This window comes from Chelonoidis abingdonii, chromosome 17, assembly GCF_003597395.2.
Source record: "Chelonoidis abingdonii isolate Lonesome George chromosome 17, CheloAbing_2.0, whole genome shotgun sequence".
Classification (NCBI taxonomy): domain Eukaryota; kingdom Metazoa; phylum Chordata; order Testudines; family Testudinidae; genus Chelonoidis; species Chelonoidis abingdonii.
In genome coordinates, this window is record NC_133785.1 from 35615423 (window position 1) to 35636815 (window position 21393).

Here is a 21393-nt window from a genome sequence, read left to right on the forward strand (position 1 = left end):
GGTGGAGGGTGACAGCAGAGACCAAAGTTGTCTTCCCTTTTGGAAGGCTGGGGAAAGCTTGTGGATGGCTGCAGGCTCTGGTTGCTGTTTTATCGAATCTCTGAATAAAAGAACAACGTAATAGTTAAATACAAGCTCTCTACATCATCATAAGAACACCGCCACCTGTTACCAGCCCTCTGGCTCAAACCCAGGAAGAGTAACATACGTGCTCACGTGCAATCAAGGCAGCATACGCAGTCCCTGGGAAAGGAAAATGGATACCATTCTAGCTGTTTTCCTGGCTGCTGCAGGAATGACCGTACGGGTTCCCTAGCCTCCAGTCTCATTTTGAATAGCATCTTTCATGAGATGAGAGAGCGAGGTTGAGTGGCTCAGAGGATGAAAAGTACCAAAAGTTCATATATTAGGGGGAGTGAGATTGAACTCACATAGAGGCTCAGTTGATGCATTGCATCTTAGGCGTGTGGTTGATCATTGCATCTTAGAACTAAAGCGATTTTTTTTTTTTCTCCAGGCCCAAGAGTGGTGGGAAATATTGTGTGGGTCGTCGAATGAAATTTAAATCCTGTAACACTGAACCGTGCTCTAAAGTAAAGAGAGACTTCCGAGATGAGCAGTGCGCTGACTTTGATGGGAAGCATTTTAACATTAACGGTCTACCTCCTAATGTGCGCTGGGTTCCTAAATACAGTGGAAGTGAGTATGTCAGGAAATTAACGTCAGCCTCTTTGCAGTGGCTGCGTAAAGGAGTCAAATTAAAATAATGTGATCTTTTGCTTTTCCAGTTTTAATGAAAGATCGGTGCAAGTTGTTCTGTAGGGTAGCAGGAAACACAGCCTACTATCAGCTCAGGGACCGAGTTGTTGATGGCACCCCTTGTGGCCCAGACACAAATGACATCTGTGTGCAAGGACTTTGTCGGGTAAATATTTCCTTCTGCTGTTTAACTAGGTTGTTTTCTTGCTTTTACTGAAAAGATCAGTTCTCGATCCCACTTCCACATTCTGGGCTTCACGGGTACTAGTGTGGATTCTTCCCAAGGCAAATCAAAGAGTCTTGCTGTTGTGGTCATGTGTCCTGTGATTGGAAAATCCAGCTGTAGTTGTGTGTGTTGAGCCCTCTGAAAATTTCAGAGACCTCAGCAACTACTTTGGCATTTTAATAAGTCACCAGATTTTCAAAAGAGCTCAACACTGAGCTCTTTTGAAAATCTATCCACAGGTCTTGCAGTTTCTGGGTGCTGAACACTCTTCAAATCTCAGCCCAATTTTGGGTGGGAAGGAAATGAAAAATCTAGCCCTGTGCTCTTTTGAAAGTCTGACCATGCCGGAATTTGTTTCCCCTCTTCACAATTATTGTAATGCTATTCTCCTGTATCTGAGAACAACCCATTCACAGTGACTCCCCAAACTGAGGTTCCCTTGTACACATGGCAATCTCTAAACTGGATAACATTGCCATCTTTTTCTTCTTCTACCAGTGGCACAGTCGCAGGCACAGGTACATGATCCCTTGATGTTAAGCCTTCTTTGGGAGTAAGGGGCACTAGCATACACTGCTACCCACTGTTAATAGTAGTGAAGTAGGATACAATAAACTATTATGGAAAGAAATTCCAAATTGTCATAATGTTGCAGTGTGCAAATTCCACGTTTGATTATAACGAGTCCTTGCTTTTTGGAGACCCTCTGCTTAAAAACAGCTTCAATGTAAGATGGTTACACTGTACATTAACTAAACATGTGGGAAAGGGGGAAAAATAGTTTGGCGGTAGTCTTTGTACACAGATGATGACAAATCTCCTAATTAAATCATATTAAATTCTGTCCTATTTAATATCCGTTCAATCTAGTTTTTAACTTTTCTCTTATAGCAAGCTGGCTGTGATCATGTGCTAAATTCCAAGGCAAGGAGAGACAAATGTGGCGTTTGTGGTGGCGATAATTCTTCATGCAAAACTGTTGCAGGCACATTTAATACAGTGCATTATGGTAAGACTCTGTCACCAGAAAACTTATAGAGAAAAATGCAAGCCTATAAAAACATTAACTACATACAGTCTATGAAAACGTGCATCTAAGCTGCAAAATCCTTCTAGCTGTGGTATATTTATGCTGCCCTTCCAGGAAAAATTTGGTTTGTGTAATGCCTGATCATTTAAAATCTTTAAAGATGTTTCCCTCCTCCCATAAAAAGTAAATGGACTGGCTGAGGAATAGTCTTGACCTTCTGCTCCATCTTTTAGGCTATAACACCGTGGTACGCATACCTGCTGGTGCTACAAATATTGATGTGCGGCAGCACAGTTACTCAGGGAAACCAGAAGATGATAACTACCTTGGTAAGTTTAATGCCCATTAGAATGTAGAGACACATACTATTTTATGTGGCCCTTTCTTAGCTAAGGAATATTTAGATTTCACTGTCAAAAATATGTACAGTATATCTTCCATATGGACTGGCCTTAATTTTGCTTCACCTGTCTGTGTCTGGGTACTTATAAGGTCCTCGTTGCTGTAGTACATGAGAGGCTAACAAATTTTAATTACTTTATCCTTACAATGCCCCTGTGAGATCAGGAAATAGTAGTATTCCCATTCCACAGATAGGAAGTAAGGGAGATTAAGTAATTCACCCAAGGTCACTCAGGAAGTCTGTGACACAGCTGGGAATTGAGCTCTGATTTCCGGAGTCCCAGAGCAAGTACACAGATCCCTTCATAAGCTACGTTTGCTGGAGTATAAAGACAGAGATATTTACAAGGTTTCAATGGAAATTCTATTCAGATTTTTAGGGATTGTAACCAAAATATATGTATTTTACTATCCCACTGGGAGATAACAGGCCTGAGCTTCATTTACACAATTTCCCCTTTACCCCTGCCAGAGCAGTGTAAACGAGAATCAGGTCCCAAGCATCTTGGTTTTATTTAAACTGATATGTTATAATGGTAACTTCACCTTTAGCTATTGCGCGCACACGACAGCAAGATTCTGACCCCGAGTTCACGCAGAGCAGTAACTTGCTCCTGAAATAGTACGGCTTGAGTGAGGACAGCAAGGATGGCAGAATCCAGCACTGCGGAAATTCACCTATGGGTGAATTTGATACCTGGGCAGATGCCCAGTAAGGCCTGTCTTCGACTTCAGCCCTGCTGTTTCCCCCCAGTAGAGTTCATGCTGGCCTTTTGCACAGCTGTGAATTTCATCCTGAGGTGGGTGAAATCCTGGCCACATTGAAGTCCAGGAAGTTTTGCTGCTGATTTGCAGAGTGCTCGTACTGTGGCTCTGTTTCTCTTCCTTTGCACACATCCTTTGTTTGGGTTGGTCAGCAGCGTTGTGGTTCATTCGCATATGTCTGGATCCCTCTTTGGACAATAGGCGTTATCTTGTTTTCCAAAGGCGGAATAATCAGCTTGTCAAAACAGGCTGGTTTTGTTGTTAGGTTGTTTTTTATTGTAACAGATTTAAAAAAATAACTGTGTGTGTGTTGGCTTTAATGATTAGTGTTGTTTTAAACACGTGACTTATGAGGAGAGGTTGAGGGAACTGGGATTGTTTAGTCTGCAGAAGAGAAAAATGAGGCGAGATTTGATAGCTGCTTTCAATTCCCTGAAAGGGGGTTCCAAAGAGGATGGATCTGGACTGTTCTCAGTGGTAGCAGATGACAGAACAAGGAGTAATGGTCTCAAGTTGCAGTGAGGGAGGTCTGGGTTGGATATTAGGAAACACTATTTCACTAGAAGGGTGGTGAATCGCCTTCCTTAGATGTTTTTAAGGTCAGGCTTGGCAAAGCCCTGTCTGGGATGATTTAGTTGGAGATTGGTCCTGCTTTGAGCAGGGGGTTGGACTAGATACCTCCTGAGGTTCCTTCCAACCCTGGTATTCTATGATTCTGTGGAATGTTGTCTTCACTTGGGGTGAAATTCATCCCTGTGCACAGGGCCGGCATGTAACCCCTGCAGTGCTTGAGTTCCATGTAAGCCCTCAAAGTAGGACACACACGATGGACAGACCTTGTGTATAGGAGTTAATTTCACCCATGGATTCTTTTTTTTGGTAGTATCACTACTTAGGCCCCAATTTACTAGGGGGAGGATTGTCCCGTATCTTAACACAGATGCTCAAGGGAAGAGTGGGGTGTAAGGAACACCCCCAGTGTGGCACAACTCCAGGGGTGGGGAGAGACAGTAGAGACTCTGTGCCCCATAAGTGAGTGGGTGGAGCCACCCTTTCCCTACAAGTGAGTGGGCAGAGCCAGGCTGGCCAGGCCTGAAGGGGGAAGTGAGCTAAAAGCAAGAGGAGACTCAGGGGGAGGTGGTGACTTTCTGAGTCGCGCTTCCTGTCCAGCAGGCCCCGGAGGGCTCAAGCTAGCCTGATATGCTAAAGAAAATCAGTGGCCTGGTGGTGTTCTGCATGATTTAAGATGTAGAAAATATTTCCTTTGCAGTCATTAGAGAATCTTGCCAATGAGAGTACAGTGCAGGGAAAGGAAATGCAAAATCAAGTGGGCCCTGGGCCCTGCTCCTGACAGTTGGTCCATGCAAGTGGGCCCCTGTGCCCCAGTAGGGTCCCACTGTATGGATTCCAGGATTGGGACCATTCAAGGTATTTTGCCCTTATATACATATTGCCATTAATTTGTGACTATGTCCATTATGAATTCACGTTTACAAGTGTCTAATTAAGCAAAACTGGATGAATCTGCAAGCTTTGTTACCAAGAGAACTGTAAAACTTTCCAAACACTTTCTGTCTTTCTCCAGAGGGAGAGTCTCCTCCCTGTTCTTCTCTTTCCTAGAAAAATAATCTTGCATGTATATAGTTCCCTGCTGTGTATTCAGAACAGTCTACCCCGGCCAGGCCCCTGTGCCCAGAAGAACCTCTCAGTTCTTTCTGGAGGGCTTTAATCTTCTTGAGAAGCATGAAGTCAAATTTTCTTTAATGTTGCAGCGTAGAGTATAGGGTCTGGGCCAGTTGTGATTTCTTTAACTGAATATTGCTGGGAAAGCAGCTTTTCCTATCAGGCCTGAATAAAAGCAAGTGAAAAGTGGCATGTGAACACTCATTTCGCAGCTCACTGAGTGAAATCTTAGGCCGTGGAGATTGTGAACCTTGTAGTAGTTACATAACAATCTAGGAGGAATTTGATGTTGTCATCAAGTCTGTGATGTCTAACTGGTCTCCCCTATTGTTGTAGGAAGGTGCACTAAATGGAATGGATTCCCTTAATGTGTTTTAGTGCTGCTTAATAGTGTTAAGTCACAGTAGGAGGAATTTGGTTGGGGCTGAACCCTGCATTTTGAGGTTTTCCTTTGGCCATGTATGTGTTAGCTGCTGAGCAATCGTTTGCTTTATTCTCTTTCCTAGTTATGTTTCAACCCCTCCTTCCATGTTTTGATGATAGCTGTAGGTTTTGCAGTAGAGAGCCTTTGTAGTAATGTAGCTGTGATGGGTGAAATGGTGGGGAAACTAACTTAGGAAATTAGCTACCTAATCGCATTAGCGTGAAGTTGTGCAGCAGATTGCTGTTTGCAGGAAACCGGTGCTTTTAGAAAGCAGTTAGGCTTTAAGCCGCCAGTTCTGTTGCATACCTCAGAACCTGGAATAAAACACAAAAAGATACTGCTGGCTGAACTCCATTGGAGGGTGAAATCCAGGCAGCGTACCCTACCGATGCACCTGAATGCAGGATGCAAAGGTTCTACAGTCTGACAACCTTTACAGCGAACAACTTTGCCCAGCCCCTGTCTCTGTCTGTGCAGTATTTGAGGTACAGTTTACGTGTACCATTTAAAGAGACCACGCTGGCACCTCTTTGCCACCCCACCTGTTCCCAGTCTTTAGGAGCAACCTCCAGCAGGCCGCCTTTCTTCTGATAAGGGCTGGGGCCAGCGTAGGGTCTGCCTATACAGCAGTTGGAAACTGAGTTCCCGTGCAGCCAGGCATGCCCATGCTAGCTCTGCCTGCCTCACATTCTAAATCTCACAGTGTAGCCATGGCAGCCGGAAGGGCTACTTGCCCTGTGTATGTACCTAGGGCCTCTGCTAGGATTGTACTCAGCATGACAAGCCCCTCTCATTGCTCGCGCCTCCCCACCTACACATCTAGTGTTAGCACACTCTCTTGTTCGGAGCTAGGATGGGTATGTCTGCTCGAGCTGGAAATTTCACCTTCCCTGAAGGGTTTTGTCTACCCTGTACCCCACTGGCAGTGGCCTGTTGGGTCTGTGTAGCTACAGGCCACAGGGAAAAGCCTCCTGTGGTGTGGAGCTACACTTGACAGTGAAAGGCTCTGGCAGCGGGGAGGCAATGGGGAAAGGCTCCAGTAGCTCGCTGCAGCTTCCCACCACTAGAGTTTTTCCCTGCCATGGGGAGCTGCCGGAGCCTTTCCCCGCTGGCAGAGTCGTTCCCTGCTGGGAGGGAAGTTTCCAGCTGTTCCGTATGGCTAGGAAAGCCTCCAGCAGTGGGCAGGCAGCGGGAAACTGCTACAAATAGCTGTGTAGATGGGGGAGGCACTGCTTGGGCGTGTAGAGACCCGTGCAGGTGCAGGGTAGATCCCTGAGGAGTTCAGGGGTGTCTCTACTCTACTGGCTCATGCAGTGTCTCACCATCCACACAGCTGTTTGCATCTGTGCTAGGGGGCCGTGCAGTGTCTCTATTCTACGCACCACCATAAGGGGTGTTCAGTGTAGACCTCCCTGTGGTCTCCCAGCACAGAGCTATGGCACACCACAATAAGCAGGAGCAGTCCTCAGCTGCAGGCACAGTGGTTGTATTGTCACTGCCACTGTCCTCCAGCTCCTCTTCCTTGAGACACCCAATGGGTTTTAGTGGCAGAGGATCTACAAGATCATCTTTAAATAATTCATAAGTTCCAAGTCCAGCAGGGACCATTGTGATAGAGTCTGACCTCCTGTGTAACGCAGGCCTGAGAACTGCTCCCAAATAATTCCTAGCGCAGACCTTTCAGAAAAGCATGTGATGGGTTGTCACCTCCAGGGTGCAGACAGGTTGTCACCCCCAGGGGGACCGCTGCACCCCTCTAACCTCCAAGCTGGGCTGGCCCTTTTCTCACACTGCTTTGCTGGAGACATAGCCAGCCTCACCAGGCCCTGTTGTCACACATCAGGACAGCAGGTGGCGCCACACACCCAACTGAGCTATCTCAGTGCTGTACCTAAGTCGGGTGACCAGATGTCCCGATTTTTGGGTCTTTTTCTTATATAGGCTCCTATTACCTGCCCACTCCCACAACCCTCTGCCTGATTTTTCACACGTGCTGTCTAGTAACCCTATACCTAAGTCACTCAGACAGACTGCCAATTTCCCAGCTCTCTAGGCTCGCACCCCCGCACTAGAGTATAAACCCAAAATTTGGCCATCTTGCCCTGCACAGGGATCTGTACAATGTAAGCTCATTAATAAAGTTTGCCTTACCCTCCATATGGGAAAGATATGCAACAGCCTTTGCTCACAGAGCTGAGATTTTTCCCTAGACACTTCACTCAAAGGCATACTGGTTTAGACAAAGCAAAAAAAATGTATTGACTACAAAAGATAGATTTTAAGTGATAGCAAACAGATCAAAGTAGATTGCCTTCATCCCTTAACGGAGCTTGTGGTCGTTGGGCGATTTGCTCGAGATCTGCCATGCCAGCTGTCTGCGCAGGGCTCGGGTGGTGGCACACAGAAGGAACACACACATGCACTGCCAAACATCCATCAACATGTAGCCACACATCCAATCTTGATTTAAAATCAGAGACACTATCATGGGATTGGGTTTTCCCAGTCCTGAAATCCTCTCAATGCAGGAGGCTGTCAGAAAGCCATAGCTGTTCCCCCAGCTAACGAGAGTTAGGACAACCGAGGGCTCTTCTCACAGAGGGATACACCTCTTCTCAGTCCCAGTCTGGGACCAGAAAAGGCCTGTCCTGCTTATTGCTCCCCATCTCCTCCTTTGAAAACTACAGCAGCTCCCTGCAGTGGCATAGCCAGGTGGTGGGAACAGAGGGAGTGGAAAAAAATAGGCACCACCTGCTGCAGCGCTTTTACTAATGGTGCGGCGCTCCGGGTCTTCGGCGGCACCTTGGCAGCGGGACCTTTACTCGCTCCGCAGGTCTTTGGCAGCATTTCAGCAATGAAGCTTCAGTGCTGCCCAAGACACCTGGAGCGAGTGAAGGGCCCGCCGCCGAGGTGCCGCCCAAGACCCGGAGAGCCGCCCCGTCAGTAAAAGTGCCACAGCGGGTGGCGCCTTTTTTTTTCCCCCTCTCCCAGGTGAGTAAAATTAAAAAAGTGCCACTTATGCTTGGTGGGGGTGCGGCCACTGTCCCACTTCCTCCTCCCCAGCTACACTACTGGCTCCCCGCCTCCAAAAACAACTCGTTTTGCAGGGCTCAGAATAAGGATTTGTAACCAAAAAAAAGTCTCAAAAACTGCGAAATTGTATCACTGCTTTGACTCGCCTGACCCTGCTGCCTGGCTGCTGGGCTCCACCATGGGGCAATGACTGCAGCCTCAGGGCCTGATCCTGTAATATGTGGAGTCTCCCTTCGCTTCCACTGATGTCAAGCATGGCGTTTCCAAAACCTTATGGGCAAGCTCCTCCGCCGCTGGAAATCAGGGAGGGAAATCACTGAAGGCAATGTGGCTCCACCAGTTTACACCAGCAGAGGGTCTGACCCCCATAGTTTTAAAATGTGTGTATATGGGACCTCAAATCAAGTGCTCGATCTACGTTGCTTCAGCGTCCATGAGTTACTTATGTGAGTGTGGGGTTTTGTTTGTCCCTGTTTTGCGCAGCCTTATCAAACAGCCATGGAGCCTTCATCTTGAATGGAGACTTTGTCGTCAGCATGTTTAAAAGGGAAATCAAAGTTGGGAATGCTGTGATCGAATACAGTGGCTCAGACAATACAATTGAAAGGATTAATTCCACGGAGCGCATTGAGCAAGAAATCGTTCTTCAGGTACAGTGTACTTCCTTCACACAAATGCACCTCTGCTGGGTTTTATTTAAATGAAAATACCACAGATATTGATTGACTGATTTTAGTTTATCCGTGTGTGTCTTTGTTTTCCCCAGATTCTATCAGTGGGTAATTTATATAACCCTGATGTTCGATACACATTCAATATCCCGATTGAAGACAAACCTCAGCAGTATTACTGGAACATCTATGGCCCGTGGCAAGCCTGCAGTAAACTTTGCCAAGGTATGTGCTTTGGAGTATTTTAAATCAGTGACGGCATTTTCTGGACTTCGGGTAATAAATGCATTTTCACTTGTTTTCTCTGAGCTTCTTCTATCATATGAGTTTAGGGTGACCAGACAGCAAGAGTGAAAAATCATGACAGGGATGGGGGTAATAGGAGCCTATATAAGAAAAAGACCCAAAAATCAGGACTGTCTCTATAAAATCAGGATATCTGGTCACCCTATATGAGTTTGATCATTTCCATGAGCTGTAGTAGTGGAATGATCTATGCTGCCTTATGCCAGCTGATAATGTTTAGCACTTTTCTGGTGCTTCTCATCTTCAAAGCGCTTCACATACATTCATTCACTGAGCCTCACAACAACCTTATGAGGTATGGCAGTGTTGTAATGGGGAAACTGAGGCACAGAGTTTCCTTCTCATTCCCAGACCTGCAACAGGAGTCAATGTCAGAGCTGGAGGTGAGCATTCAGGAGCATCTGTCTCTGTACCTCTGTGTACCTCTAGATGGGTGGCAAGGGGTGGATTGCTTGATTACCTGTTCTCATCATTCCTTCTGAAACACCTGGCATTGGCCACTGTCAGAAGTCGGGATACTGGGCTAGATGGACATTTGGTCTGACCCAGCATGGCCATTCTTATGTTCTTATACACTACCTCTCTCTCATTCACCAGTTGTACTAAAGTCCATCTAAATAAGCTGGATCTTTTTTTGAGTTCATGATGCAAATTTCACCTCTGTAGTGGATCCCCCAGATCAAATAGATTTGCAGAGCACAATTTGAATTTTTTTAAGAAGCTATTTTGAAAACAGAAAGAGAGAGACTAGATTGGATCACTTTCCTGTATGTGTTTAAAAATGTATTTTTTCCTGTTTAGGGGAAAGAAAAAGGAAACCCATTTGTACGAGAGAATCTGATCAACTCATGGTGTCAGATCAAAGATGTGATCGAATTCCCCTACCTGCTCCAGTAACTGAGCCTTGTAGCACAGAATGTGAATTAAGGTGCATGATACTCAGTCATGTATATACATTACACCATATATTTATTGCCTAGTCTTCTTTCCTTTCACTGCCTGCTGTGGTTCCCTATTTCTCAATGAACTACGCTAGCTGAAGCAGACAATAACATTGCTTTTGTAGGCTTCTACAGAGTAATGTGAGGGAGGGATAGCTCAGTGGATTGAGCATTGGCCTGCTAAACCCAGCATTGTAAGTTCAATCCTTGAGGGGGCCACTTAGGGATCTGGGGCAAAAATCTGTCTCGGGATTGGTCCTGCTTTGAGCAGGGGGTTGGGCTAGAGGACCTCCTGAGGTCCCTTCCAACCCTGATATACTATGAAAATTCTGCCACAAGTTAATGGTGCACGTTGGCTTCTTTGTAGGAGGGAGTCAGGACACGTTTTGCTCTCTTCACTTCAGCTTGACTTTCTGTGGTGAAAGAAGCACTAACTGCAAGGGGCACGTCCTTTATTCAATGCCGCAAAATGTAGAAACATGAGACAAAAGCCTGTGATTCCTACCCTGACTTGATCAATGAGGCTGGGAACTGCATGATGGTCTTGTCTTCCCAGGAGAAGCAGTCTTCAAACGTTAAAAACAAACAAAAGTAGGCCCAAATCCAGCAAAGCAACTTAAGCATGTGCTTAACTTTAAGCATGTGAGTTGTCCTACTGGAGTCAGCGGGAGTATTCGTGAGCTGTAAGTTAGCATGTGCTGAGGTGTTTTGCTGGATGAGGGCCTTAGCCAAACAACTGCCTCTGATGATTACAGTATGGCGAAAGATTTGGGGGAGGGAGGGAAAGCTTTCTGAAAGAACCATTATTTCTAGACCTGTTTAACTTCTACACTTTTCATAGAATCACAGAAGATTAGGATTGGAAGAGACCTCAGGAGGTCATCTAGTTCAACCCCCTGCTCAAAGCAGGACCAACTCCCAACTAAATTATCCCAGCCAGGGCTTTGTCAAGCCTGACCTTAAAAACCTCTATGGATGGAGATTCCACCACTAAATTGTGAAATTTTGAATTAAAGTGTGGGCAGAGGGGGGGTTAAGTGGCTGCTGCTGGGCCAGTTTAGTTTTTATCTAGATTCCAACTGAGAATGTGATGGTCCTTTCAGATTGTCATTGTAACAGCTGAAAGGTTACTCAGTTGTCATTTCAACAGCTTGGAAGCTCCAGAGGGGGGAACACTCAAAGTTAGGAAAGTAATAACAGATTTGAGACTGATCTGTACATCAGGAGCTACTGGCTCCAGATCTTTATTTTATTTTCCTAGCTACTCTGCTGGAGTTTGGCTTTGTGGCCAAGTTAAGGAGCTCTGCATTTTCTATACAGGAGACTCTAATCTGGGCTCTGATCCAATGCCTGTTGAAGTCAATGGGACTCATTCCATTGACTTCAGTCGACATTCATTAATTCCCGTGGACCAGTCTGCAATTGTAGTGAAGTAACCACAAGCACCTCCTACCCAATAGCTATGAAAAACGTTCAGTGCCTTGGGGCCTAGTCCCTCTCTGACGCATGGGCAGTATGCCTGTGTAGATCACATTAATGTCATTTACTTGCATGTATCCTCAGTACATTGATGGGAGAATAAACACACATGCTCGTGACCAAATATCAAAGTAAGCCTGTAGGACTAAACATGCATTTCTTTATTATTATTTATTATTTATTATTGGTCTGGGGCTCATTGTGCTAGGATCTGTATTAACTGCACTTTAAGAGACTAACCTTGTCCCCAAAGAGTTTGCAAGGTAAATACAAAGGCTGGGAAACAAAGGTGAATGGGTTTCCCCAGGGTCACCTAGCAGATCAGTGGCAGAGCCAAGAATAGAACTCAGGGCTCCAATTTCCCAGGCCAGTGGCCCGTCAAGTGGACCATGCTTTTTCTGCCACCCAACCAGCTCTCTGGGATATAATTTAATATTTATATCAAGTCCTTATACTGGAAAACGTGTTAGTCCCAAACTCTGGAGTGAGGAATCCCAATAGTGTGACTTAAAGTCTCCCGTCACCTGCACAGATCTATTATAGTCATGAGGTGGGTATCGAAACATTGGAAAGCAGATCTGGAGTCTGTTGTGTTTTTTTTCCAAAAGCACAGAGCACCCATAGCTCCAGCTAAAGTCCACGGGAACTGTGAAAATCGGACCTCTGGTGCCTTATGAAAACTGCACCATATATATGTGGACATAAATTTAATGCAACCACATGGGAAAAATCCAGGCACAGCAGCAATATCTGGACCTTAGCTCTCCAGCCTGGGGACAACATGGAGGTGATTCTGGAGTATTCTCAAGAGAATGCCACACACATTGCATTCTTGCCATTTCAGTCTTAAAGGAGGATGTCGAATCTCCTAGCTTCAGGGTAGGAGAGGGACTAAAGCATGAGGATATGGCTGTAGATAGGAAAATGTGTTCAAGAACTGAAAGGTGGACAAAAACCCTGAGGGTCTCACTTAAATGGTCTTAATTTTTGCATCGCTGCCTGTGGGCAGTAGGAGCCACCCTGGCAAACACCAGGACCAGAGTCCCACCAGTTGAGAGCAAGCGCTTTTTAATCCCTGATAGTGCACAAATCACTCGGTTCCACTTCAGAGGGCTGAAAGTTTTGCTAAAGCATTCTGCTTCATGGAATTACATTTGACGTATGCTTCATGCCCACACAGTCTAATGCATTTGATGTCATGTTTTTGGAAAGCTTTTGGTTTTCTGAGGGTGAGGCATAGTCTGGGGGTCTGAACACAGGCCTAGAAGCCAGGAACCCCTGAATTCTAATCCTGCTCTGCCACTGACTCTATCTGTGACCTTGGGTAGGTCACTTAAACTCACTGCCTTGGTTTCCCCATCTGTAAAAAGGGGCCAATAATACATTTGTACATCCCAAGAGTGATGCAAGGAGTAATTAGCTAATGTTTTAGACAGCACTTTGAAGATGCAAAGCTTTGGTGGTGTTCTAATGAGTTAACCTGTGTAATTAAAGTACGTACATGCCTTATTTATGTAATGTGATACTAACTGCATTATACACATAGGATACTAAAAAGCAGCAATTCTTTCTGCTTCTACTTTTCCTCTCAAAACCGGGTGCATTTGCCGTGCTCTTCCAGGCTTACTATTTTAGATAGCATAAAACTGGCCGAGTTACTGATGGTGTTTTTTGGGGGGGGCATTTTGTGCCCAGGTGGCATATTGCTAGAAAGAGCGAATGCACTGCGCAGTGCGGGCTGGGATACCGAACACTAGATGTCTACTGCACAAAGTACAGTAGGTCGGAAGGGAAGACAGAGAAAGTCGATGACCGATTCTGCAGTGGCCAAACCAAGCCAAATACTAGGGAAAAATGCTTTGGAGACTGTAACGTAGGAGGATGGCGATATTCAGCCTGGTCTGATGTAAGTATGTCACCTGAGTGGTGAAATTTCCCTTATTTCAGGTAGAAATCTCCAGCCTGTGTGTTCTTGGCAGCTCTCAGTCAAATGTTTGGGTGGGGCAGGCACTTGGTCAGCCTAACCTAGTAATAAAAGTGGCTTTGGAAAGTGTCCTGCAGTCCTCTGCTGCTGCTTTGAAGCCCTGTACTGGAATAGTGCATTAGATGTGCGCTACAGTCGGTCAGTCCTGCATGGATCCGTCATCAGGAGGACCTATTCTGTGAAACTGGTAGCTATAAACAGCACATGGAACTGGGAAACAGTGACATTTCTGCTGATTTTTTCAGCGTGTTCTCTGGATCCAAAGCTGCCCAGTATCGCATCCGCCATAGCTTTCTGCATTCCTCCAATGTCTGTAAGACAGAGCTTGACCTTTCTCTGCACATACAGCTGCTAGCACCCATCAGTAAGCGTTTGTGTGTGGCCTTAGCATGCAGACTGAAATAAAGACAAGATTTTGTTTCATGACTGCAGTATAAATAACTTGACTTTTTAATATACTGTGTACCTTGATCTTCGTTTACATTGAGGCCCTTTTACACTACTTTGGCACTGACACATCTTGAGGCCACGTGAAGTGCCCGAGTGGTGTAAAAGCACCTTGGTATAAATGGTAGAGGATGTAAAACAATCAGGGCTTTGGAGCAGAGGCCGGAGCTGAGCGTGGAGCTGCAGGTTTTTGTCTGGAGCTGGAGTGGAGCCGGAGCACAGTTCCAAAGCCCTGAAAACAATGTTTGGTATTGAAAAGTTAAACCAGGCCACTGCTATTTACCATTTCTCATGATACAAGTACAAAGAGACACCAGTTGAATGAAACTGAGAGGCAACAAATTTAAAACTTACAATGGAATTCTTTTTTGGCACAACCCATAATGAAACCTGTGGAACTCATTGCCACAAGATATTACTGTGCTTGGTAAGATTTTAAAAAAGACTATATAAGGGATACTAACCTTTGTACTTCTGGTCAAGACCAGCCATCAGCTGCCTGGGCTTAGGAAGAAACTTACCCTCTGGGGACACTTTTGTGCAGTTGTTCTTTATGGGGGTTCTTGCATCTCCTTCTGGGCATCTAGTCCAGGTAACAGGACTACATAGACTATTGGCCTGGCCCAGAGTACAATTCCTATGTGTGTTTACTGAGTTTCTCTTTCTTTCAGTGCTCTAAAAGTTGTGGTGGTGGCACAAGGAGACGACGAGCCATCTGCGTTAACACCCTCAGTGATGTACTGGATGACAGTAAATGTAGCCAGCAGGAGAAGCTCATTGTAGAGCACTGTAGTGACTTCTTGTGTCCACAGTGGAAAACAGGTGACTGGTCAGAAGTAAGTGTCTAGTGTTTTAAAACCAAAGAAAGGAGAGTTCCATGGAGCTTGAAAGCTTGTCTCGTTCACCAACAGGTGTTGGTCAATAAAATATATTGCCTCGCCCACCTTGTGTGTCTCATATCCTGGGACCAACCCAAGTACAGCACTGCACTTAGTAGTCAGCCTGCACTGGTGTGCCTGTCTTTACTCATGACTAATGAATGACTACTAAAGACCAGATCCTTTCCATTAGAGGGGTACATTGGAACCACTGGGTTTCTGCTGTGAAAAAGGAGTGAAAGCTATCACACCGAATCCTATGCCCGTTGTGGGATCAGCCCTCAGCTCTGTAGGCACTCTGTTCACCCCTGCACACAAGTCAAGTTGGGAGCCAGGATAGAGGGAGGAGTGGGGAAGCAGTGTCTTTGGTCCTAAGCCTCCAGCTCCACTGGCCTTTTTTCTCTCTGGAAAGCATGCTCCTACAATAGGGAAATGAGGCATTACTTCAGCTCCAGGGGTGCTTTGTCGCCTTTGTCGGGGCTCATGGAGAAGGGTATTCCTGCTCCCTAGCTCCACAAATGCAAACCCCAGGACTCACTTCTCCAGGGGCTGTGTTATTTCAGGAGTCAAATAAATGAGATGACAGAGGAAAACTCCCGCAGCGAGTGCACTTTGGGCTTTGGTCCTGCTCCGGTGCCTAAGAACATGAGCCATACTGCAGGAAGAGAGAGCGTCAGCCCCTGGAGCTGTGATGCCTTTGGAAAGCTTGGGCTGGTGGGAACATGGAAAGAGGAGCACTTTGTTACATCTTTGAAGAGATGTTGCTGGCACTCCTGTCCTCATTGAGGCCCGGCTAGTGCTTGGCTGTGGCCTTCCAGACTCTTCGGTCCTTGGAGACAAATCATGGCTGCCTTCTGCACTGGCTTGGTTTGGAGGCAAGAGCTTCTGCACCCTTTCTCCCCAGCACACCTCCCATTTTGGACCTCATGCTACAGCATCCGTCATTTGCTCCTTTGCTTTCTGGCACTTCTTAAGAAGTTCTAGGAAGCCAACCTCACATAAGTTAGCAACACAGAGGAAAAGTTACACTGTAGATCACGTATGAGTTGCACTGTACATCCTTAATTACATTGATTTACCCAAAAGGGTGATTAATAATAATCCTGATATTTCTCCATGTTCTTTGACTTGATGTTATTTCCAACCCTCCCTGTATGTTTGTTTTGACCCCCCTAGTTCTCTTGAAGCTCCAGTCGGTGCTGTGAACCAGCTCCTCCTAGTTAAAGACATGCCTCTAAGCAAACAATTGTTTGGTGGCGGTTTCTGGTCTGGTTGTAATGTCACGGGCAGATTCTCCACTGCTGTCCATCGCCATGGTTCCATTGACATCAGCTAAGGATCTGACCCCGGGTCTGCGATTTGTTCCTTGCAGTGCTTGGTAACCTGTGGGAAAGGGCACAAACATCGCCAGACTTGGTGCCAGTTTGGAGAAGATCGATTAAACGACAGGTTTTGTGATCCGGAGAGTAAGCCCAATTCTGTGCAGACCTGTCAGCAGCAGGAATGTGCGGCGTGGCAAGTAGGACCCTGGGGACAGGTAATGTAAGAGACTCTGTTTCTTTTAGCTCCTGGTATGAGTGGTCTGTTGTTGAGCTGACAGCAGTAGCAGGACCATGCGAAATTTCATTTGTGTTTATAATAGATTGGCCAAGATTTTCAAAAATGAGTTTCCAAGCTTAGACTACAAAGTCTATATTTAGGCACCTAAATAATAGCAATACCCACTCTGATACAGTGCTTGGCATCTCAAAGCACTATACAAAGGAGGTTAGTATCGCTACCCTCATTTTACAGATGAAACTGAGGCACAGAGGGGTGACATGACTTGGCCAAGGTCATCCAACAGCTGAGCTGGAACTGGAGCCCAGATTCCCTGAATCCCAGGCCAGTGCTCTATCCACTAGGCAATATTACCTCCTTTTAATAAGAAGTGCCCTGATTTTCATAAACGCAGCATCCATTGACTTTCCGCAGCCCTTTTTCAAAATTTTGCCTTAGTTTTTGTTGTGTTTCAAATTTATTTCCACAGAGGGGAAAATAAGCAATCTGTGCTCATTTCTTCCAGAGAATTCTGTCGTCTTGATTTCCATTGCAGCTGTAACTTTTATGATTTAGTTATTTAAAAAAAAAGTTAGCTGGACCACACAAATTCCTGAACGGCATAATGCCTTTCATTCATGGTCATGGTATGTTACTGGAAGTTTGCACAGTCTGCATGCAAAGCAATGTGACAGAGATTATACTAAATTCATATCCCACAGAATGGGAAATCATTTAAACACTCATACATCCATATTTGAAGATGATAAATGAAGCATGCAGGATTCCGACGGAAGCAGTGAATTAAGTTTGACCTACTTTTAAGTTGAAATGATCGAAGTAGAAGAAAAAGGCTTTTTTACTTTTGGTGGATGTTATGAAAGAAGTGATGCACTTCGAATACACTACCCCACTTAATATTTTCCAGGTCAAATCTTTATTCAGTCATGTGTGCATCTTTCTTATTTTTTTTCCCCCTCCAGTGCACAATGACATGTGGGCAGGGCTACCAGATGAGAGCAGTGAAATGTGTCGTCGGTGCGTATGTCTCAGTAGTGGATGACAATGCGTGTAACGCCGCTACGCGGCCAACAGACACACAGGTAAATGTTACACTTCTCTTCATCTCTTGTTCCCATTGTGGCATTGCCTCTTGTAAGAGTGATAAAATAAGCAAGCCTTTCCTCTTTATTAATTGTCCCTGGCTTAGTAAATCAATACCAAGATCTGCCCTTTTGAAGATCCCTGGGCCAACTCCTCAGCTGGTGCAAATCAATGTAGCTTTACTGACTTCAGTGGAACAATGCTAATTTATTCCAGCTGAAGGTGTAAGGTCTACTCTGCAGTTAGACACCTGCGGCTGGCCTATGCCAGCTGACTTGGCTCACAGGGCTTGAGCTGTGGGGCTCTTTAACTGAGGTGCAGACATTCGGGGCAGGGCTGGCTCCAGGGTTTTTGCCTCCCCAAGCAGCAAAAAGAAGAAAAAAGACACATCTGCAGCCGTACCACCACCGCTTCAGTCTTCGGCGGCAATTCGGCGGCTGGTCCTTCACTCCAAGAGGGAGTGAGGGACCCACCACCGAAGACCCGGATGTGCCGCCCCTCACCGTTGGCCGCGCCAAGCAGCTGCTTGCTGGGCTGGTGCCTGGAGCTGGTCCTGGTTCGGGGACCCTTCCATTTCACAGGGTCCTAGAGCCCGGGTTCCAGCTTGACCCCGAATGTCTACAGCACAGTTAAACAGCCCCATGAGCCCTGGGGTTTTAATTGCAGTGTAGCCAGCCCATCAGTGGCCAACTTGAGTGGTTTTTGGCAGATCTCAGGCAAGAGCAGCAGAGCTTGTAGGCTGTGCCTCTTCTGCTCCAGTGCTCTCTGGTAGCAAACCTGGCAGTGGGTTCCAGTCTGCATTTCTGCCAGATCTGGTGAGGACTGAACGTGTATGTATGCTATGAAATGGATCTGTACAGCCTTGTTGTAATTATCACGTGCTCTGTTTTTGATGTCGAAGCCACAGTGAGCTTCCTAGTGTCAATTCTATACTATGGAGCATGCCTAGGGTGACCAGAGGTCCCGTTTTTAAAGGGACAGTCCCATAGTTAAGCCCTCCTGCAGGTGTCCTGACTTTTTCTTAAAAATGGGCAAATTGTCCCATATTATCTGTTTCTTCCCCCCTCCCCCCCAAATCAGTGTTGGTGGGTCCTGTGGGTCCAATGGCCGCCAATAAGGATGGGGGTGTAAGGCTGGTGACGAGGCAAAGCTGCAGTGCATGGGACCGGCTGCCCCCCTTGCTGCTCCATCAGTGCAGCCCCCCACTGCATGCTGACTCTTGGCCAGCAGGGCCCTGTCCTCAGTCCCCAGCAAGCTGCAGTGGCTGGTGAGTGTGGGCAGGCTACATGTTGCCCACAGGGACAATAACTCAAAGAAGGAGCAGTTACTTACCCGTAGAGAAACAGGAGGGTTTTTTTGAGATATTTTGTCCCTGTGGGTGCTCCACTACTCACTCTCCTTCTCTGCTGTCCTTGCCTCTTGGCTCATGAATAGAAAATGGAGCAGCGGAGGGTCTTCCTTGCCCTGCATGCCGTCCTACCAGACTACAAGGTACTGCTGACCAAAAAAAAAAAAGCTCCAATCAAGAGCATGCAGGTACACACACATCCTGACATGGAGCTCCCCTAGTACAATCTTCAAGAACTCTAGTTACTGTGTACATAACCTGCCCGTGCTTTACAGGCAGCATCACAGAGGAGAGTCATGCTACCTATAAATGAAGGAATTTTAGATCTGGCAAAAGATCCTGTCTCAGTTGCCATTAGTTCGCAGTGTTCTGATCATAGATATCCAGTACTGTTCGAGGGTTTAGAGTGTCTTTATACTCCTCCTACTCCATCTTCACTTGTTGTTACTGCTGCAAATGCAAAATCAAACAAATAGGAAAGTCAATGCCCAGGGCAAGAGAATCAAGGAGACTAGACATCTTTGGAAGGAAAATTTATTCCTCAGTGTTTATAAGTTAGGATAGCTAATTATCAAGCCATGCTGTCTAAATATGATACTCTTCGATGGGCCATTCTGTCTGATTTTAAGAACAAGATAACTGTAGAAATTGCAAATGAATTTAGATCAATCTGTGAAGAAGATCACTTAATTGCTAAAACCACACTACAGGTTGCTCTGGACACTGCTGATACTGGTGTCTGTCCAGGGGCTAGAGCTATTACTATGAAATGTGTCTGCATCAGGTTTGCCTAAGGAAGTACAGGCGACCATTGAAATTCGCCATTCGATGGTCAGTTTGTTTAGTACTATAATGGATGAGTGTCTTCACGCATTGAAAGGCTCAAGATCTACTGTTAGATCACTGAGTTTATAGACATATTAGTATTTAGAAGGAAGCAATTTTGTCCTCACCCTTCTTCCACGAGATAGAGGAATCACTTTTCTGATGCTTCTATCAAAAGAGATCTTCCAACCAATCCTAGATGAGATTGAGATATCAAAAGAAGAGAACTGATCCATCATCCTCTTTGGTAAACTCACAATCAGGACATATGCAAAAGCATCCGATTTGATGTCACAGTCAAGGATCTTGGACTAATCTACAAGGATCTATACCTTTTCCTCCCTCACTTTGGTTCCCATCTGTCTTTATTTTTCAGGAGGGTTGGGTGACAGTGGATTCTTCACGCATTCAGTTTCAATCTCTGCCTCCCTTGCAGTTGCGTTTTAGTAACTAGTCTCGTGAGAGCACTATGCATCAAGAGAGGATGACATAATCAGTTCAGAAGCGACAGAATGGGTACCCCTCATACCAGAAAAGAAAAGAGGTTGTCATCTGATCCTGGATCTCAGAAATTATTGCAAATACCTTTGATGCACCAAATTTAGTATGGTAGCTTCAATTATTCCTGCTTTATATCCCATGGATTGGTTCATCCCCCTGACCATATAGAAAGCTTACTTTCATGTGTTGATAAATCCTGCACAGAAGAAACATCTATCATTTGTCATTTTAGATGTAGGTTTTCCTTCCTTTTCTATTAATTCCAGAGATGTTAAGGAAGTTAAGACAAAAAGCAGCTCAGATTATACTGATGGCTCCTGCCTGAGCTCACCAGTTCTGGCTCTCACAACTCCTGAGATTGTGCAATCATCAGTTTATCATGCTTCCAGTTCAGAAGGATAGAATCACAGTCTAGTCCTACATCCAAATCCAGCTTCTCTGTATGTCACAGTGTGGATGGTATCTGGATGCCATTCGATAGGAAAAGTTCTGCAAAGGTACAGAATACAATGTCTTACTTCAGAGGAGGAAAGTACATGCTAAAAGTATGTAGTTCGCAAAACGGAAGCATTTTTCCTCATGGGCAATATGTAAAGGTCACATTCCATCTCCATGTTCTGTTCAAGTTATTTTGAATTATTTATTACATTTAATACACTCTGGACTCTGTTTCAGTCAAGGTACGTTTGACAGAGATTTCAGCATTTCATCCACCAATACAAGGGGGTTCAGTTTTCGGACATCAATCAGTGAATAGATTTCTAGATCACAATTGGGGAAACTGAGGCATAAGTCGGTGAAGTGACTTGCCCAAGGTCACCCAGCAGGCCAGTGGCAGATGCAGGAATGGGACCCATGGCTCCTGAGTACCGTTCAGTGCTCCATCTTCTCGCCCACACTGCTTTGTGAAAGCCTGATTGAAAGCAGCATAAGACATTGACCAGGCAGTTCCTTATTTGGAACATGTTTGAGGAAGGTTAAAAATTCATCTCTTTCTTTCCAAAACCAGCGTGACTTACGTTCTGTACATTTGCTCCTGGTCCAATTT

General features: G+C 45.5%; 1 protein-coding gene across 2 annotated transcripts in view; it reads left to right on the forward strand.

Moving 5' to 3' along the window:
- ADAMTS9 (ADAM metallopeptidase with thrombospondin type 1 motif 9) overlaps nt 1-21393 on the forward strand; it is a 144286-nt gene that overhangs the window by 54291 nt on the left and 68602 nt on the right. For both annotated transcript variants that reach the window (XM_032801023.2, XM_032801024.2), the window contains exons 13-23: nt 518-699; nt 789-925; nt 1877-1994; nt 2249-2344; nt 8806-8972; nt 9089-9218; nt 10101-10227; nt 13415-13625; nt 14822-14986; nt 16401-16565; nt 17551-17670. In XM_032801023.2, the coding sequence (XP_032656914.1) occupies nt 518-699; nt 789-925; nt 1877-1994; nt 2249-2344; nt 8806-8972; nt 9089-9218; nt 10101-10227; nt 13415-13625; nt 14822-14986; nt 16401-16565; nt 17551-17670 (1618 nt within the window). The remainder of the gene's footprint in view (nt 1-517; nt 700-788; nt 926-1876; nt 1995-2248; nt 2345-8805; nt 8973-9088; nt 9219-10100; nt 10228-13414; nt 13626-14821; nt 14987-16400; nt 16566-17550; nt 17671-21393) is intronic.